This window comes from Eurypyga helias, unplaced genomic scaffold (assembly GCF_000690775.1).
Source record: "Eurypyga helias isolate BGI_N326 unplaced genomic scaffold, ASM69077v1 scaffold2545, whole genome shotgun sequence".
NCBI lineage: Eukaryota > Metazoa > Chordata > Aves > Eurypygiformes > Eurypygidae > Eurypyga > Eurypyga helias.
Genome location: NW_010253182.1, coordinates 10,451 through 26,670, shown reverse-complemented (window position 1 = coordinate 26,670; position 16,220 = coordinate 10,451). Strand labels below are relative to the sequence as shown.

Genomic DNA, 16,220 nt, shown 5'->3' with positions numbered 1-16,220 from the left:
CAAAAGGAAAGAGCAGATGGCTACCTATAGCTTCCAGGATGTATGCATCTATGTGCACAATACACAATGTCAGGGAACAAATCATTGTGTTAGGTCTTTCCTGGGTGCTTCTCAGCTGCTGCTTTTTGATGCCCCTTCTGCCCCCTCAAAACCTTTATCTCTTCACTTCTGTTATAATCAACTTTGCTTGTCCTCCTCCCTCTCTTCTTTTTAATTTTTCAACGTACATTTATTGTAGAGATACAAAAATGTTGGTGATACCTAATAAGAATGTAACAGCAAAATTTTGAGGTGTTTTGTTTCTTTGCTTTGTTCACAGAACTGATACAGAATTAATTCCAGATGGGCAGTGGAAAACTTTTTAAAATCTAATTTTTTTTTTTAGTGTGTTATATTATAAGTGCCAAAGTGTTAATGGATTTTTTGTTTGTTTGTTTTCTTTTGGTTACAGTTTTGCTCAGTAAGAAAACTTAGGAACTGCTGCAGATGCCTGCTGTCTCAGATTAAAAAATTTGTATTGGAATAGGGAATTGTCTCTAACTGGGATTGTAGTATACAGCTCTAAATGAAGTCAAAGCGCAGGATATGTGTAATGTGTGTGGTCTGAGAGGGGAGCATATGCTTTTTCTGGGACTTATGGGGTATAGATATAATTCTAAAAAAAAAGATTTTTCTTTTTTAAAAAGAACTGTTCTTTTTCCCACTAATTTAGTAGCATATTCCAATTGCAGTTCTATTTGATACTTTGTCTTCAGACCAAGAAGCAAAATGTTTTGGGGGATTATTTTGTTCTCTGATGTCAAGCCTCTGTTATATAGGATAATTAAATCCTGGACATGGGTAGAAGGTCAGAAAAAACCAAAAGACAATCCCATGATCTGTAAGGGTAGTTGGGAGCATACCATACATAGTCAGGAAAACCTCTGTGGAAGTTAGCACAGGCCTGGGCACAGGTGTGTTAGTGTTGGTAGGACTTTAAAAAACCACTGGTGTGACTTCAGTTAGGACTCTCTTAGAAAAGTTCCTTAATCTGATTTTTATGTTACTGCATTTTGAGTTAGGTTTTAGAAGTAGTCAAATTATCTGTTTTTTTTCCTTCTGAGTATAATTTTCCAAATAAATCTTCCTTGTTAAGTAGTTCAATGAAGCCACCCGTCATTGAAATTTCAGTTATTTGTAGTTTATGCTGTATCTTTTAATAAAGGAGATTAATCGAGTTTCTTCCATTTCTTTTCTAAAGTTTTCTGTTACTCATAAATGTCTCTTCAGAACTTTAAAAAATGAATTATCAATTAAAAAAAACCCCAAACCCAAACAAAAACCAACAACCCCAACCCAAAACCTTCAGTAAACTTGCAAGGACAAATGGCTGCATTGCACAGTGCTTCTGACCTTTTACATGCATGTGCATTTGCATTCTATTTGGAAAAGTGAACAAAGATTGAAAGTGTTTTGATATAAAAACTCTTTGGCCTTAGTCTGCCCCAGTGTAAGAATTTTGGTGGTTTTGTAGGAGTTTCTTTCCAAAAGGATTTTAGTCTTCTGCTAGCACAAAAGAGAAACAGATCTTGAAAATAAAAATACTGTGCAATGATGCTGCAGCTTCATATTGCTAACCTACTTCTGTGTATTTTTCAGTACTTACTCACTTAGACTTAATGTTTCTAAGACACTACGTATCTTGTTTGGTGTGTAGAGTAACACCAGTTTCCTACTGACTATCTTTTCAGAAATATCAAAGGTGTGCACGCAGTTGAGCTTTTCTACGAGATAGATCTTTGTAAATGGTCTCTACTGTTTCAGAAAAGCATCTGCAACTGCTGGGAAACTCCTGTTCAAAGTTCATTGGCTTAAGCATTGTTTGAATTGTGGACCACAGCTTAAATTCTAGTATGATGAGGGTTGGAGTGTTAGAGTGGGTACGGTAGTATGATTTCTCACAGTACTAGGAATACATTAAAGTATTTCACATGCTATTGCATTGCAGAAGAGAAACATTGCCTTCAAGTGTATTTATTTGCTTATTTCTAGAAAATGGAATAATCAAATCAGACAAGGTATTTGAAGTAATGCTGGCTACAGACCGTTGCCATTATGCAAAATACAACCCTTACATGGATTCTCCACAGTCTATAGGTAAGTGTCTTGTAAGAAATTTTTGAGATTGTTCTAATTTACATAACTGTGACTGCCTTTGTCATATGTATGTTGAGAATGTGAACATCATTTTTAAAATTTGGAAGTGTGTTTAGTTCTTTATCTGGTTATTCAATACCTTTTAACGAAGTTTCAGTTTGTTATGGAATGCAATTGGCATACTTGGGTGCATCAAGGATGACCTTTAGTCAGTATGTGTAAATACATATTTATCTTTTAAACCACAGCAATTTGGGGTGGTGCAGCTGATGTTTAAATACTTAAATGTCATGTGTATCTAGTTTGTGTCAGAAACACTCTCTTTACAGAAACAATTCAGCTGAGATCAATGTGCAGTTTCTTAAACTTTTACGTGGGGTTTTTTTTATATGAAAATAGGCTTTAAATGGGAAAATCTGCTGATAAGTCAGTTGTTCAGGACAGTTGTTTTCCTTCCAGATGCCAGTTTTCCCTTTCAGAGGCAGGAGAATGAATTATGCAAATGTACTAATTTCTTTCTTCTTGATTTTTTTTTAATAGTGGGTGATGAGAACTATGAATTATAATGGGATTGTCTTATTTGTATAGGAAAATTCTTGATTTTTTTCTTTAATAGTGGGTGATGAGAATTATGAACTATAATAGGATTTTATTTTTTATATAGGGAAATTAAAAAAAACTTTTAAGGTACGTACTCAAAAGCTTATAGTTCTCCACAGAAACAAATATAGGTGAGTGTTCCTCCATGTTTTCTCATAGGTGTGTGCTGTTTGCAAAAGAAATGAGATGGTTGTGTCCAGAACTTTTATGGTCCCCATCACATCAAACTCAGACTAACAAATCCAGGTTCTTACATAGGGACTGAGTAAAAAAGGGCATTGCGTTATTTTGGGAGACACTGCTCTTCTGAATTCAGCATACTTGATCAGGCGAATGAAGTATCACGACAAAATGACGATTGTAACAGAGATCAAGGATAGAACCTTTTTTTTTTTTTCTCCTCTCCAGAGTTGTCATGCCATAACTTCCCGATTACGTACCTTAACTCACTTCTGAATTAAAAGGACCTATGCAGCCATTGGGGTGGGTGTGTGTAGTGCCCTGAATGAGGGCAGCAGTTAAGGTACTGCGTTTCACAGTCAGGTAATAAAGGTTGTAAGGCTGCTGTCTGAACAACAATCAGCATGTTCTTCCTTTCTCTTGTTTTACAGGTTTCCAAGCAACAATCAGTGCTCCACATATGGTAAGCTTTAAACTTGTGTGATTAGTATAGGTGAGTTTATAAGCATCCAAATGCTTCTGGAATAAAATATTTATCCTAAATAAATAAAATTTATTTATAAAATTTAATGAACAATTGATTTCAGTGATGCTGTCATGAACTGTCTAGTGGGAGGGTGCAGAGAAGACTGAACCTGACTTTTCTTGGAGATGCACAGTGACAGGGTGAGGGGTCGTGGACAAAAATAATGCAACATGGGAAATTCTGATTAGTGTCTAGGGTGGAAAAAAAATTCCATTGAGGATAGTTAAGCACTGGAACAGGTTTCACAGATTGTAGAATTACTGTTCTTTGATATATAAAGACGCTGACTGGACAGGACTCTGAGCAGCCTAATTTAAATTGGCCCTGTGTTGAAAAGCAGGTTGGACCACAGGATTTCCAGAGATCCTTTCCAACCTAAATTATTCTGACTCTCTGGAATTTATAGAAAAAAAAGAATTTAGGAGTAGATAAGAATGACTTTTATGGTGTAGTATTACTGTAGTGCCTTTAATTCTTTGGACAGGAAAAAAAATACATTGTACTGAAAATGGAGGTGTTTTGCCAAGTGGTTTGAGACCGGGGCATTCATGACTGAGTGCTAAGAGGGGATTTCAGTACATAAATCTAACACAGATGTTAAGTTTTCTGTGTTTCTTTATTTGAGATTAAGAATGAATAGAAGCATATATTTTGTCCTTGCAATGTTTGGGAAGTATCAAAAGAAAGTCTGCTCCTCTTGACTAGGAACTACCTAGTTGGGTTAGTATTTACCCAGTTATCAATATAAAAATATCAGGAATTTCATATAGAAATGTTAATGATTTTATTCAAGGAAAGACTGAGAAAGAATTACTGTAACTAAAGGAGAAAATCGGTACTAATTTGGTTCTCAAAACTAACTCGCCTGAGTCATTATCTTTGAATTATCCTATGCTTAGCACTAGGAGTGTATGAAGTGTTAGAGCAAAAAGGAAATGGATCCTTTAAGCAAATGTTAACAGTGAATGTTCTAACAATAAATGTTCTGATTATTTCTGCTTTCTGAGTGTGAGGGATGAAGTCGTGAGGGTGTGGTAATGGCTATCTCTGAAACATTAACAAAGGAATTGTCCTTTTAGTGGGTGACCTAAGCTCAGTCTGTGTGCTGGTCCACCACAAAGGAAAGCACAGCTGCTCACAAGGTGTGTCTGTAGACTACTGCATTTCATATATGAGCCTGCCTGTCTGCCTTTGTAAACGACAACTCCTTTTTCCTACTCTTTGATTCAGCAAGTGTGCAAGTAATACAAGTAGTGGTTTTAATAGCCATTTTCCTTGATGCTCCAGAGCTGCCTTCTTCCTAGCTAGCCTCTGCCCAGCTTATTCCAATGTATGCAGCATAATGATAAGCTAAATTCTTTACAGGCTATATACTGCCAGAACAGTAAGAGCTGCCAGACCTGAAGAGAGTTAAATTGATTTATGGTGTCTCTCCCAATAACTATATAAATTGAGTGTGTGCTAGAAACCTGAATGTATAGATGAGTTTATATCTATTTATATATATATATGCATATGCATCATTTGTTGAAGTCAGTGAAATAACAATGATTATATCATGCTGTTAACTTCTCCCCTGCCTTTTTTGTAACGGGAAATTATTGGCGTTTCCTACATGAATCCCCAGTGCATTGCCCAGAATCACTGAAGAAATGAACATATATTGCATAAAACAGACACTTAAAATTTTGACATTTTCTGCCTCTGTCGTCTTCTCTTAGCATGCATATGCTCTTGAACTTCTGTCTGATCAGTTACATGAAGGAGCCAAAGCACTTGATGTGGGATCTGGAAGTGGAATCCTTACAGCGTGCTTTTCGCGAATGGTGAGATATTTGGTTTAATCACTTGACCATCAGAACTGCTTGCACTGCAGCATAACTCTGAATGAAAAGGGGGCGGGAAAGGCCTCCTTCATAGTAGATTATACAGAAAATAGCTTACGTTCCTGGGTGTGATTAGTTCCCATTTCTTACCCTAGCTGCTATAAGATGCTTGTGTAAAAGGCCCCAGTAAATCATGTGATGTTTAAGAAACTGCCTACAGGTGAAGGTTTTTTTCTTGATTACATTTTAGGGATTGCTTTATAGCTCGAAGGAAAGAGGTGTTTGTCTTGTCCAGCCCAATTTTTTATGTTATCTTGTGTGGCTATGAATGTTTTTAATGTGATGAATTGTCATGTCTTCCTGCTACGATGAGAGGCTAGTGAGACCTAAAAGAATCCTGTTTCCACAGGAAGATATATTGTATGTATCTAAGTTGTCTTTGAATTTAACTTTTTTTTCTTGTTACTATATTATGTGAGCATCACTATAAGTATCCCTTTAATCTTTTCTAAGTTAGATAATAATTTATATTACTTTTACATCTTCTCCAAGTAACTTAATTGCTGGGTTGTGTAACCTTTACATAAGGAATTCTCTGTGGTTCTACCCTATCTTACATCTGGAAAAAAGATGAAATAATTTGTTTTGTGATGGATATAACTACAGTACTGCTAGACCAATTTATATGGTGGAATATAATTAGTTCTTTTCCATTGCAGGACTTTATAATTGCTTTATAACTAGCAGAGGCTTAAACTGCCAACTGGATGGGGTGTTTTTGTCTTTCTGAGAAGTTAATTTAGAACAAGGTGATGCATATGATAAATTCTCATAGTGGTTATTTTGTTACTCCATTTTCTGTTTTCAAGCACTGATCTGTTGAGTCTCTGGTCACTTCTGGCTTCTTGTGTTAAGAATTAGATAAGAATGTTTAGGACTGGGCAATGTGCTAGCAAAAGTATTTAGGGTTTTTTAAGTGCTAGCTGCAAAATTTTAAAAAAAGCTGAAATAAGTTAACCAAACTGTAGTTTAGAGGAAATCTTAAATGTCACTTACTCAACTTTTACCTGTTACTTTTGGTCTAACTTGGTAGTCAGTTGTCAAGTGCTGGTATCATGCAGAGGAACTCCAATCCTACAAGCGTTAAAACTTTTGTTAATGTGTGTTTCTCTCTAAAAAGTTATGAATGCATAGAAAAATAGCCATTTCCAATAAGACACAACAAGATGTGGTTGTGCACTTTTTTATTTTAAGACAGCTGTATAAGAGAAACTAAAAGCATCTTCAGAGAAGTCAGAATTAACCACAAAAAGGAAATTTCTTGCCAATTTTGCTGAGGTTAATCACACTATATTTTTCTTGCCATATAAATGTCATGTTCCTCTTCTGAACCCGCCTCGGTGGTACGCTGTGGAACGCCTTACAGATGTGTTTTGTGAAACACTGGATAAATGCTTTTGTTCTGTCTCATAGCATTACTACTGCACAGTATGGATCTGGCTTCATCCACTTGAATGGATGTAGATAAGACAGTATGTACTGCTGTGACTTTCTTTCTCTGTGAAGTTCTTGCTAACAGTAACAAAAACTTGAAAGTAGTATATTACGGGGAATGATGGTAAAGTGCTTTGCTATCAAAATTCTATTTGGGATGTGCTTACTGGATCATGTGGATGTTGCTGCTCAGTCTGCTTGATCTAGAATGAATAGCTGACGTGTGGAATAAGTACCTGAGTGCACATTGATGTCATGACAGCTCTACTCCTACGACATTAATCTCATCTGTGTTACTTCTGGCAAAGCTTATGTTTACATAGACTAGTAAAGCATCTTTAAAATTTTTGTTTGGGTTTTCATGTTAAACTGCTGTGATAAACTTATCTACATACCATGCTAACTTACTGGCAAATGAAATGAATTGTATTTTTCATCCTATTAGTACTGGATTTATAAAAAGAATGGTGTATATTGTTATTCCAAACAGACCAAGGAGAATCCAAAAGTTGTGCGATTTTGCTATTGTCTCGATTGTACGCACTTCAAAGTTCCAGGGTAATAGACAGAGGTAATTTCATGCAACGACCCTTTTGATAAATTTTAATTTCTGTGACGTTACCCTTTAGACGACTCTGGATCTTTTGACAGCTTCTGGTACAACTGACTGCCGGGCATTCCTCCAAACTACAACCTGTGGTTGTCATAGTGAAAACTTGCCATCTGTTGTGCTCTGTTTCAAAGGCTAGGCTGGTGGTCTTCCAGTTAAAAAAGAAGAGGATACACTGCTTTTTTGATGTCTTTTGCATAGGAATTGTCCATAATAAAACAAAAAAATCCTCATGATACCAGTAACCAGTTATTTATTTTCCATGTCTTAGCAATGTTAAAATGTAAGACAGAAACGACCAAATGTGTCCAAAGACAAAGTTATATGACAACGTGGGCTGCTAGGACACACTCTGCCATTGTGTTCTTTGAGCTGGACCCTGTTAAAAACGGTCTTTGTCTTCTCTCCAAAACTGGAATATTTTTTTTGGAATAAAGACACAATTCCAGAAGAAATACCTATAATGGATGAGTTTTTGTTAGTAGGCCTTTTTCCCCCCTTCAGAAAACACAGATATTTTGTGGCCTTTTCTGAGTTATGAGCTCTCAAAAGTTCTGCTCTTCCTGTGGAAGAGAGCTGTAAATCTGAAAACACATTCATGAATGCAAGAGTAGGTGGAAGGTAGTTTATCCCTGACTGTTAATTGCTTCATTTACTTCTGAAAGAATAGGACTTAGATAACTGAGAATAAAATGCATGACTTACTGTTTTCCTTGATCTTCTATAAAAGTCTTCTATAGAAAAAGCTTAATCTTGAAGCAAGTCGTTCAGCATGAAAGGAGATGAGTTCTAGTCTTTGTCCTTGAAGTTGTTATTTTCTATCGCAGGTAATGGAAACACTCATGATCAAATTTAACTTCTAAAAATTCAGAGAAAAAATCTCCACTAACAGTATAACTTAATGACATCTCAAAAAGATGACTATAACAAGCATTTATAAGACTGTACTGACAACCTTTAATTAACAGTTGCCTCTAGCAGTCAGGATGTGTGATTCCAAGCGATAGTTTTAATAACACTGGAAAATATACTACCACTTTACTGGTTTTGTGTTTATTTCAGAGAAACGGGCTCAGGTGACAGAAACACTGATTCTACAAATATATCAAATGTATCAAAAATAACACTCATTCTACAAATATATCAAAACTATCAGAAATTATTCAACTGTATATTTTTATTCCAGGTTGGTCCCAAAGGACAAGTTGTAGGAATTGATCATATCAAAGAACTAGTAGATGACTCAATAAATAATGTCAAAAAAGATGATCCCACATTGCTGTCTTCAGGAAGAGTGAAACTGATTGGTGAGCATCAGACTGATACACTTACTAATTAAACTCATCTTCTTCCTAGCAGCTGGTTGAAAATGACTGGAACAGGATGTGATTAAAAATTCCAATTTTAGAAGTTGAACCAAAGAAAGAGAGCCAAATGGTGATTTTAAAATCCAAGTCATCTTTAGGCCTTTGAAAAATATCTTCACTCAGTTTTGAGAATATGACTTCTCATAATCTTGGAATACGTAATCATTCTGTTAGAGAAGCTTAACAGGGAAGTGTTTTCCAGTGAAAATACTTTACATGCTGAAGGTCTGTCATATTAAATTTGCTATTAAAAGTCAGGATGAATGCATGACTTTTCTTGAATAAATGTAATATAATCTAAATTTGATTGTTTTAAGAAAGCCTTCATACTTCTAATATTGTAATTGAGAAAGCTGCACATTGCGAGTTGGGTGGAAAAAGTACTAGATTGGCAGTATGCACCACTGAAGTTTATTTCACTTGTTTTTAAAATTAACATTTTGAGTATGTTAGGGAAGTGATTGATGCCAAACTGCTTTAATTCAATTAGAGTTACTGAGAGGAAACAATGGAAATTATTCAAGGACAGTGAATTGGAGTTTTTTGAGTAAAAAGAAAAAGATGCTATTTTTTTATTTCAATTTTTTTTTAGTAAAATGCAAAGCTGGCAGAAGAAAGCATTCCTTTCATTATCATTCCATTTAAGTTTAGAAGAATTTGAAAATCTGGATTATTCTGAGTCTTATTACAAGAGCACTTGGAAAAATGATTATTATGTGATGTTTGACTCTTACCTTAGTTACCATTTTGATTTTTGGTGGATTTTTTTAAATGAGGGAGTTTTCTAAACCTTTGTTAAATAAGCCCATCAACACATGTACTTGTGCACGTGTATAAAATGCAGTGTCCCTCACTGAGAGCGCTTATGCTTTAAACTTTCTTGGAAAAGAAGTTATACTGAAACTGTTTGGGCTGGAAAGGAAGAATGGGGGGAGTAACTTTCATTGTTGCTGTACAAGAGCAATTTGGACCTAATGCTCCTGGTTATACCTGAAACAAACACGATGCTCTTGGGAGTTGAGAGTTCTAGGTAAACATCATCATCTGTATTATGTTTGGCTGTGTAGTGGGATGACTAAGAGGCTTCTGAATAGTTTTGTTGTGAGGTACATTTAAAAAAAAGTACAGAGAACAAGTAGTGCTTTTGTGAATAAGGTAGAGAAGAATAATGTTTCAGCTGTGCTGGATTCCTGTGAGCTCTTTGATGTGGAGATAGAATCCAGACAGAGCTGTTTTTTAAAACAAACCAAACAAAAATCCCAAACACCCCCCTCCCCAACACACAAACAAAAACCACTGAAAAGCCAAAGGCTGATTGGTGTTGGGAACTGTATGAATTAAGACTAGGTAAGTCAGTTGCTGGTGTTTCAGAAGTATGCTTCAGCCATTCTCTGTTGCTTTGTCACAGATCTGCTGTAACTGCATTTCAAAAGCATCAACATTATTTTGGGGTGTCTTGGTGATAGAACTGCACTGAGAATGTGGGAATAGGTATACTGAAGGGATGTGTATCTTTGTGGGTGTTTTTGGGTTTTTTGGGGTTTTTGGGTTTTTTTTTTGGGGGGGGTGGGGGTTTGGTGGGTTTTTCCCTTAAAATCAGGACAGTGCCTTTGAGGTTGGTCTTTGCTTCCACTTACCACAGTTTGGCTCACATGAGAGTACTCCTGGAGAGCACAAACTGTGATTCCTTTTGGATGAAACTAGGCTAGATTATGTGCTCTGAGAAGCAACCGAATACAGTGTGATTTGTTAATTGATATTAAGCCAGTAAGACTAGAAGTAGATCAGAGCAATCATTCTAAAATGCATATGTTGCATGGACATCAGGTTTTCAGCAAAAACTGATTTGCTGTACATATCTGCTCCTATTGTACTGCACTATTTGCTGATGCAGACACAGCCAGAGGGGATGACGAGGGTATTCTAACCACAGTGAAGTAGTTCTCTCTTTCTCTGCTCTTGCTGCAACTCTGTGTGAAACAGGTCTGCATAGAGACACTGAAGGCTTGAGTACCATGATCAGCAGATCAGGTCTAGGTTCAAAAACAAGCTACAAAACCCTTTTGTGTCAAAAAGTCCTGACACTACTTTTCCCCTCTCATCACCACCCACCACCGTGATTACTTCATTAACAGGCTGCATGAAACTGGAGATCTGAGTAGGATGAGCTATTCAGAACATAAGCACAAGCTCAACATTTGGGCTGCTCGTTCCCCTTGGACACTGAGTAACATGATAATCTGTATCACATTGAATGTTTGAATGCTGACTTTTTGGGTTTTTAAGTCTTCTGGTTATCTAAAAGTGTGTTCCCATTGTGGGTGGAGATGTACCTGACTGCTGTAGCCAGGAGAATTTTTCTGGATGTTAAAAAGGAAGAGCCATGCTGTGCTTGATACATATAAAGGAGCATGTTTGGGTTTGGGTGGGGTTTTTGGTTTTTTTTTTTTTTGGTGTGGGTGTGTTGTGCTGATTCTGAAGACAGTAGCTTTGGTTTGGACTATTGATTCTAAGAGTGAAGGGTTTAGATTTTTGGGTCCTTTTTACCACTCGGTGAAGTGCTAAGATGTGTGAAGGTCACATTCAGACTTCCTGGACAGCACATAAGATCCCTTTAAGTCTCAGAATGCACACGTTCTTCTTCAGAAGACAGCTTAGCAGTTTCTTTCACAGCTGTTTCTTCAATTTAGCAATCTCTTCTTTTACCAGCAGTACTGGAGATCTCTGCTTCTAATGCCTGCTCCTACATCTTACGGAATGAGGATCTGTCTCCCTGTGTAACTAACACCATTCAAAGCAGTATCTGTATGCTTGAGCTAAAGAAGTCTTTCTGCATTGTCTTCTCTGATGAACAGCAGCTTGATACAATAGCATAGCACTACTTGCTCTTTAGAGGAGGTGTACTGTGCTACTGAGAAATGTATTATATACTCGACTGCATTGAGGTGGTTGTTCCAGTAGAACCCCCTTTGGTACAATCAGAGCCCTGTAAATATTGGAACTTGCAGCTTCATTACTGGCAACAGTAATAAAAGCTGATTTAGTGGGATTGGTGATCAATAGGCATGGGTTCTCTTGAAGCATTGCTAGTTCTTGCTTGGCAGCTTCTGCCTGTGGCCTTTGGTTGGGGCCTGTTCTGATCAGAATTGGTGATAGGAGGAAATAAGTCACTGAGCTTTAAGGGGCTTCTCAGCTACTGGGGAAATGTGCTCACTTCTTACAGTCCTTAAGCTTTGGGTGGAGAAGGTCTTTGCAGAGTCTTGTTTCAGGACCTAATGTGAAAGATGACAAACTCCCCAACTTCAGTCGTTTCAAGGAGCTATCCAGATTGTCCTTGGATACTTAAGAGTGTTGTTACTGGCCCTCCCTGTCACTGAGGTCAAAATGAAACCTCCTGTGGCCACCATGTATTTTTCCCACCTTGTGAATTGTTGGAAGGCAAGAAGCTGACAGACTTTCAGCCACTGGCAGGAGCTTCGAACTCATTGATTTTTGACTCATTCAGCCTTTTAATTAACTGTGATAATGGTGATTGTACAAAAGTTGAAGCTCAGCCTGAAGACCGGAAACCCCAAACACCTAGTTGTGCCGAGCAGAGGACTGTGTTCATTACCCTCTTTGCTCTTTCTTCTTGACTGATTAATAGGACTTCTGCACTCACAAAGTATGAATTTATGGATGGTTTAGCTACATTTACTACTTTTGTTCCTAAATAATTCCAGAGAGATCTTGCCTAACTTGCTCTGAATTTCCCGTTGGTTTCCTGTAAATACTGTGGATGCCACGTTCACATCAGCATCTTTCAAAACTTAAGATCTAGTTTAGTTTGCTACATTTCAGTGACTTAAAAACACCCAGTACATTCCCCTTTCACCCTGCATAACTGGGATATGGTATGCGACGTCTGTGATAGGGTGCTTTTCCGTGAGTCCTCCACCAAAGCTGAAGCTGCATCGGTAGTCCTCTGAATCACTGATTACTCCTGACTTCTTCCAAGCAGCCTTTAGCTGCAGCTCTGACCTGGCTGTCTCTTCAGGAAGGATAGCGAGACTGCCGTGCTGGCAAAGGGGGATGCGAAGGGCTTAGTGTGGTACTGCATTAGTTCATGAGTGTAGGTGTGGATGCCCAGTCCAGCCTGTAGTGCAGTTACAGGTGTACAGTCCATATGAATACTTGATTTGTCTTTTCCTCACCTTTGGAGTCTTCTGATACGTGCTTCTGAGATGGAGTGCTTTAGACTTAGGGTTTGCATTATATTTAGGAATTGTGTGCGTGAAGGCAAGGCAAAGCAAAGTGTATGTTCTAAGTATCTTCTAAGTATGTTCCAAGAGGATAAACCAGGGAAAAAGTCACCTGCATTGGAACAGTAGGAAAAATATATATAAATGTAACTTTTCTGGGTGGACCATGTGTCTCCAAGAACTTTTGTTACAAATCCACACTCTCTAATTTCAGGTGCTTCAGTGGTATTTCATCTTTTATAGGTGTGTGTACATACGTATGAGGGTGTTTTGTTGCATCTGTTTTAGTTGTGTTAATATTTTTAAATTGACTTCATCATGCTATTACTGCTCAGCAAAGTTTTAGTTAAATGTGAGGATAGCCTTCTATCTAACTATAGATATGGTAGATCAGCTGTTTTCTCCACTCCTTTTGAAAGCGTTAAAAAAAAGTGTTTTCTTGCAGTGGGAGATGGAAGAATGGGATATGCAGAAGAAGCTCCCTATGATGCGATTCATGTAGGAGCTGCAGCACCAGTTGTGCCCCAAGCAGTAAGCCTTTATGTCTTGTGTGTGTGATTCAGTAATCTCTTAGCTGTAAAGAACACTTTAGCAAGTATTTTACACGTATATGTATGTAGACTGGGAGTGCTGGGAGAATCAGTGGGCAGGGTGGTATTATTTTTTTTGTTTATCACTGGGCTCCCTGTTGGTTTGCAAAAGTTGTACGTTCTAGTAACTCTCCTCTAAATAAACATATTTTAAATTTACTGGTGCACAACCCTCTATTGCAACAATAAAGCAGAGCATTTTACTTCATAAACAAATTTGATTTTATCAAACATTACATTATAAAATATAAGTACTTGTTTCCCAGGTTCCAAGGCATTGAGCCTTTTGGAAAAGTGGTATGCTCAGCTAGAAATGTGTTCGTAGCTGTCAGAGTGGATACAGGGCAGTTTTAACTAGAGAAGCTGAAGAGTAACTACGGCCTTTAGGGTGTGTATACAAGAAGCCCATTCTTGCAGATAAGATTTTTTTCTTCCTTTCATCAGGTGAATGGAAATATATAGCATTGTTTTAATATGCTAGATATCAGTTAAGTTTTTTTTAAAACTGAATTTTAATGAGGGCTAGTGAAGGACTGGAGGTTTGAGGTGCTATGGACAGGTTAGACATTTCCAGACATGGGCTGTTTTCTTTTTTTTTAATTTTACTTTGGGGTGGAGGGAAGGTGTTCCCAGCGAAGTGTGGACAGGTGGCAATTAAAAAGGTAATTTAAAGCTTATTAGTGAACGAAACAGTTCTGAAATGTTAGTAGTTCTCAATTGTCTTGTTAGTAACCAGGATTAAGATTTTTTTCATGGTATCTGGGAAGTACTGAATTTTCCTTGAGACTACTGTGATTAGCCTCCTTCTTTTACTTACGAAAGCAAAAAAATCCTAGCTTTTCTCTCACATACTCTGTCACTTACCTTACTCATATTCATATGTTTTACACTAGTTTCATAAAATGCTGTTCCATTCACAGAATGAAAGAGGAGCTGTAAGGTAGTAAGTGTATTGTAGACAAAATTATTCCAGGAAGATAGATAGACAGACAGACTAAAAAAGTCACAAATCTTAAATCTTATCCTGGGGGCTTAAGTGGAGCTCATTTATCCCAAACACTTTAGGCAGTGGGTCTGTACTGATGTACAATAAGTGTCAAAGTTAAAACTGGCAGTTTAAAAAGATAGAATCTACTGTAAATAATTTGTGATTTACACACAAAGCCCCTTCTTATGTAGAGGCTAAAACTGCAACCAACCCAATTAATCCAATTACTGTTTTATCTTCTTTTTGGAATTATATGGAATTATTGTGAATGCTTCTGTAACACCAGTTGTTGTACCATGTTGTTGTGATGTTCTAATTTTCAGTTTTTCCTAATCGAAATAGTTACCCACTCTGTTAACAGTAGATAGATAAATCATGGCAAAGCTATTAATCTAATGTAACAAACTTTGGATCCAGCTTCTCTGAAGTGGCTGGTTACATTCTAATTTCTGTGTTGTGTTCTAGCTTATAGATCAGTTAAAACCTGGCGGAAGATTGATATTACCAGTTGGCCCTGCAGGGGGAAACCAGATGCTCGAACAGTATGACAAACTAGAAGATGGCAGTGTCAAAATGAAGCCTCTGATGGGAGTGATATATGTGCCTTTAACAGATAAAGAGAAGCAGTGGTCCAGGTGGAAGTGATTTTCTGTTCCACTTACTTCTTCCACACACACGCAAGGTGAAAGGGTGTGAATTTTAAGCAGATAGACTGCAAGGCCTGCCTTTGCTGCTGTCCATTGCTTTCTGCTCCTCCATACCATGAAAAGTGACTCAGTCTGCATTACTACATCACCAAAAGGAGGTTATGCTAAGGTTAATTTAAAAGCAGAAGAAAAATATTGCATGGGTTGCACTTTGTCTCTTTTGGACATGGTTTCTTTAGTCTGGTGTGTTACTTATTTGTTGTTTTGAAAACAGTATTTTCCAAATTTGAACTTCCCCTTTAATGAACTCTTGGTAACTAGCTTGTCCAGTAAGTAGGGTAAAGTGTAAAATACTACTTAAGAATAAATATTGTTTTGTCCTGTAAGTTAGTGGTAATTGGGTGTTCATTTTTTTTTTCTGAAGTGTCACAAATGAAGAAAAATCTTTGTTAAATCCTTTGTGGGAAACACAGACAGTCTTGTGAGCACTTCTCCCTCAGCCTCCAAGTAGCAGAGAGTGGAGAAGGTAATCCCTTCTTCCCTAAAGTAGTTGAGTAGCGTTCAGAAAACTTTCTCAGACATGTTATCAAAGGCTGCATTCTGTCTCTGATGGGGACAGATTTGTGTTTGCCATCAGAGCAAACTAAAGGCCTTTCCAGAGGTAGTAAACCTTCCAATTTGTTGAACTGAACGGCCAGTACCATAGAGGTAACATAACTGTCAGCTTAAACCATTCTAGGCATTAGTATGCAAATAAACAAAGCAGCAGTCCTGTTGTGTGTGCTGCCTGGCAGAAAAGGCTGGTGAATGTATTATCTGCGCTAGTGAAGTTCATAGATGTGTGTTGTGTTCTGAAACAACGGGTGAGCTTTAGAACTCCTCAATTCAGATCTCTCTTCCCCACCCCCACCTTGATATTCTGGAGTATAGCTTGTGATTTGGATGTGTGAAGACTTAAAGTTTAAGCTGTTAAAATGTCCATTAAAAGTACAAATAAAGCAGTTTGCATTACTGC

The 16,220-nt window shown here is 37.4% G+C and overlaps 1 protein-coding gene across 1 annotated transcript; it reads left to right on the top strand.

Annotated features, from left to right (window-relative positions):
• Nucleotides 1–1,929: 1,929 nt before the first annotated feature.
• On the top strand, nt 1,930–15,392 carry LOC104504613 (protein-L-isoaspartate(D-aspartate) O-methyltransferase-like). Its single transcript, XM_010152564.1, is given in 7 exon segments — nt 1,930–2,005; nt 2,008–2,136; nt 3,348–3,379; nt 5,164–5,268; nt 8,559–8,679; nt 13,426–13,511; nt 15,024–15,392. Coding segments are annotated over 7 exon segments (729 nt in total). The 3' UTR covers nt 15,204–15,392.
• Nucleotides 15,393–16,220: the final 828 nt, after the last annotated feature.